The following is a 3,832-nucleotide window of genomic DNA, read 5'->3' on the forward strand; positions in this document are numbered from 1 at the left end:
GGCCTTACCTTCAGAGCCCATTCACAGTCACTGATGGCTTCCTTGTACTTTCCCAGCTTCATGTAAGCCTAAGCAGATTTAAGCATTGGATAGGTGGTAACTCGGCATCAAAAACAGACAAAAAATAAATAAATGTTCAAAGAGTAAATAATGTGATAAGTGCTGTGTAGATGTTTGGTTATTAATATACGGCAGAACAGACTTTTAAGATTCTGGGTCTCTGGATGAGATCATATTGAATCTACAACCTAATTGCATGTGACCATAATCACACTAAAACTAGAATACATAGCTGGCAAGCCTCAGGTTGCCTTGAGACCTGTGAAATCAAAGGTTTCTTCTTGATTTCTTCTGAGGGACTCTTGAAACAACTCAATTAAAATAACAGAACTTATCCTACGAAACACAATTTGTGTTTTCATTGTAAAACATTTGAAAGAGAAAAAAACATAGGTTAAAGATATTCACTTGTGCTCGGTTGGTGTACAATGGTTGCATGTCTCGTAGTTCAGCCAAGCCATCACTGTAGTACTTCACAGCAGTTTCATAGTCTTCTTGGGCATAAGCTTCATTCCCCTTGTCTTTGAGTGCTGCAGTGACACAACATTTAAAGGGATGCATTGATAGCCAAACAGAGCAGGAAGTAGAGCAAACTGTTCACTTCCAAGAGCATCTTTAAGGAACAGAGAATTACACACCAGTTGCCTTTTTCTCCTGTGCAATCCTTCTTACTCTCCTGCCTTCAGCATCTCGTTCCATAATCTTCATGAAATTCTCTGGTTAAAAGAAGAAAAACCTTTGAGTATGAGTGCTTTAATGGAGAAGGAGGGAACTGTAGGGATATTTGTCAGCAGGCAATACTTCATATTTCATCCTAATTTTCACTTCAATCTCTTGTTAATCAATCACTGAGGCCAGAGTAAAAACAACAACTGTGTAATACTGTATGTGATTGTGTTAGAATTTCTAACTTAGAAATTCAGTTTCTAAACCAGGTTTTGGAAAATCATTTTTTGTGACTATTAAAATTCCACAGGATTCTTATTTTGTGTTATTGTTAATGCTAAAAATGTTCTCGTAAAGACAAAAAGGGTATTACTCCAAGTCCAATGTAATAAATATCAGTCTCCTCAGCCTCAAGCACAGAATTACTTTTTCTTCCTCATTTTGTGAATTGAGTGTATGATGTGTCAACTTTAATATTAGTGGTTTCACACAGAGGTGTGAAAGGTGCACAGAGTTTCACAGTTATTGATGAATTTTACCCCCAGAAGAATGGAAAAAAGTGTTGATTTGAAATGTTCTTTTATATGGAATACCACATTCAAGGGTAAGACTAAAATTATGTGTATACAAGATATGTATCATGAAAAAAGTTGTACATGTTTTTAAGATTACCACAGCGACATCTCAGTATATAAATGTCCTGCACGATAACCTAGAGCTGGCTCCTACTTGGTTGTTTAATGTTTGAGCGCACAAGTATTTATACAGTGTATTGTCTTGATAGCCTAAACTCTAAAGTCTCCTAGCCACTGAGCATTAAGATGCCTCTGAACAAACAGACCAACAAAAGCATATCAATCATGTCCAATCCATTCATATAATCTAATCCATAGCTGTGCCCTGCTCACCATGACACCATGACATACTGAAAGTTTAATAAGTGAGTGAAGAGAGTGAAATTGACAAAAATAGCACAAAAAATGGGGGTGTCTGAACTAGTCTGAGCAGGCAAGTGGCAAAGCAAAACATGGTCACCCTTGACACTAAAATTGTAGAGGGTCACTGAAATGATCAGGACACACTTTGTACCGCATCTATCTTCCTACTATTGCACATGGTGAGTCCACAACCTGCCAAACAGACACAGTTGATTAAAAACACTTACTGCACCTCAGGGAATGTCACATCTGCACTCAGCTTCTATGGAGCCACATAAAAATAGGCTCCGAATGTTACGAGAAACTTCTTACTGTATTTGAAAACCAATCAGATGCAGCGCAGGAATGGTAGACTAAAAATAAATCTTTTAACAGAATAGGCCATAAAGTATATTCCTGATCAAACAAGACTGAGTGACATAAGCAGAGACTTGGTGTGCATCGTAGTCAAGGGTGTTAATATGCACGGCGGGTGCTGAAACCCCACGTGAAACGGACTGCGTCTTTCATAGCTGTTTGTTCAGGCAGGTTACTGTATTGGAAAATACACAGAGCAGTGAAGTACGGTATCATTCAGCAAAAATAATGCACCACATGCAGCATTTGTATATTTTTAGTGATTGAATTATATCTCTTCAGTTCCTCACTGTTCTCTTAGATTATATTTGGAAAGAAAGGATACAAGAGTATATTTATTGCAGTATTGTGGGGGGGGGAGGAGGTTGGCACAGAGAAACTTTCCTCTCACAATGAGGACATACTGTATAAGTCTGCTTAAACAATGTTTCTGTTCAGTGCAAGGGACAACCAATCTAATCTGCTCACCTGGACTTTCATTCTGCGGTCTCTGTAAAACAGAAAAAGAACGATTAAAAGAATGTAAACAAAAACCTTCCTAGTCACTATTTACAAGGCAGTGTTTAGCTTGGCCCCTCTTACAAGACAAGAAGCAACAAGGTCGAAAAAACAACAACAAGGTGTCACTGTATGTGCTGTGTTGGAAGGACAGAGACAGAAAGACACACAGATTGAGTGAGACAGACAGCCAGACAGACAGACAGAGAGCGACAGAAAGAGTGCGACTGTACTCGGTGACTTTGTGTGCATGTCTTTACCAAGGAAGGCTGGAGTGGTGGGTTTGTGTTGATTGTAGTCTTGTTGACTTTAGTCCTGGAGGGTTCATCCAAGGCAGCGAGGTAGCAATCAGCTTTCTCCATTGCTTTTTGCTGGACTTCCACATCAGAAGACTTCAGATCCTTCACTATCTCACCTAAGAAACAATTAGTGATATATTTCACTGTTTTTTTTAGCCTTGGCTCACAGGTTCATGATCAATAACAATCACTTATGTTGTAAAATATAGTTAGATTGCATATACTTTGTGTATCAACATTGTTTATTCATTTATACGTTTCATTCAATTCATACATATTTGTATGTAGCGTTGTATGTAGCGTTAATTGGTAGCGTTAAGAGGTCTGTCTAATCTTTGGTTTATAATAATATAAGTTTAAATAATAACAGTGAGTTAGTAACTAATATTAGCTAAGTTACGTTAACTGTTACATGGTAAAACAATAATTGTATAGTTTTGCTCCAGTCTGAGCTAACGTTAGCAGTCAGTTAGCGGTTCATAGCGTTAATAATGTTACTCACTTATGTTGTCAACATTCTTCAAAAAGCTCTCCCACTCTTCACGATTGTCCATCATGCTTCAGCCTGCGTTTATTATTGAATAAGCTGACGCTGTGTAGGTTAGTGCTATTTCTGTCTTTGCAAACGCTAACTTAAATTTACTTCACGCCGACTTTTCTGTCTTAAGTTTCCGCGTTGAGTTACCATAGTGACGTGATGCCTTCAATGCCGCTCGTAACTTGAAACTGACACAATTGTCGTTATGCGACAGTACTTCCGTGAAAGATTACAATGGCAGAATAAAAGTCAGGGCAAAGGTTTCCCTTTTGAAATTGTAATTTTAAACTTTTCAGAACAAATATCATCAATACCTGTATGTACGCTACCCATTGTCATTTATTCTAACTGTCGACTGCTCTGTTTCCTAAATATCATGTGTTTCATTTATCACTTATTTATCACTTTGCCATAAGTGCGCTGTGTTTCTTCATGATTGTGATCTTCACAAAAGTCATCATTTGGGCAGAGCCGTC

General features: G+C 38.0%; 1 protein-coding gene across 1 annotated transcript in view; it reads right to left on the minus strand.

Annotated features, from left to right (window-relative positions):
* Positions 1 to 3,595, minus strand: part of ttc12 (tetratricopeptide repeat domain 12) — an 18,238-nt gene extending 14,643 nt beyond the window's left edge. Inside the window, exons 1-6 of the mRNA XM_035679433.1 lie at positions 3,321 to 3,595; positions 2,780 to 2,934; positions 2,490 to 2,511; positions 699 to 776; positions 469 to 590; positions 9 to 68 (exon numbers count right to left, since the gene is read on the minus strand). Of these exons, the coding sequence (XP_035535326.1) occupies positions 9 to 68; positions 469 to 590; positions 699 to 776; positions 2,490 to 2,511; positions 2,780 to 2,934; positions 3,321 to 3,375 (492 nt within the window). The 5' untranslated portion in view covers positions 3,376 to 3,595. The remainder of the gene's footprint in view (positions 1 to 8; positions 69 to 468; positions 591 to 698; positions 777 to 2,489; positions 2,512 to 2,779; positions 2,935 to 3,320) is intronic.
* Between the last annotated feature and the right edge of the window lie 237 nt (positions 3,596 to 3,832).

The sequence above is a fragment of the Morone saxatilis genome, unplaced genomic scaffold (genome assembly GCF_004916995.1).
Source record: "Morone saxatilis isolate NCDOM2014 unplaced genomic scaffold, NCSU_SB_2.0 Contig8, whole genome shotgun sequence".
Lineage (NCBI taxonomy): Eukaryota > Metazoa > Chordata > Actinopteri > Moronidae > Morone > Morone saxatilis.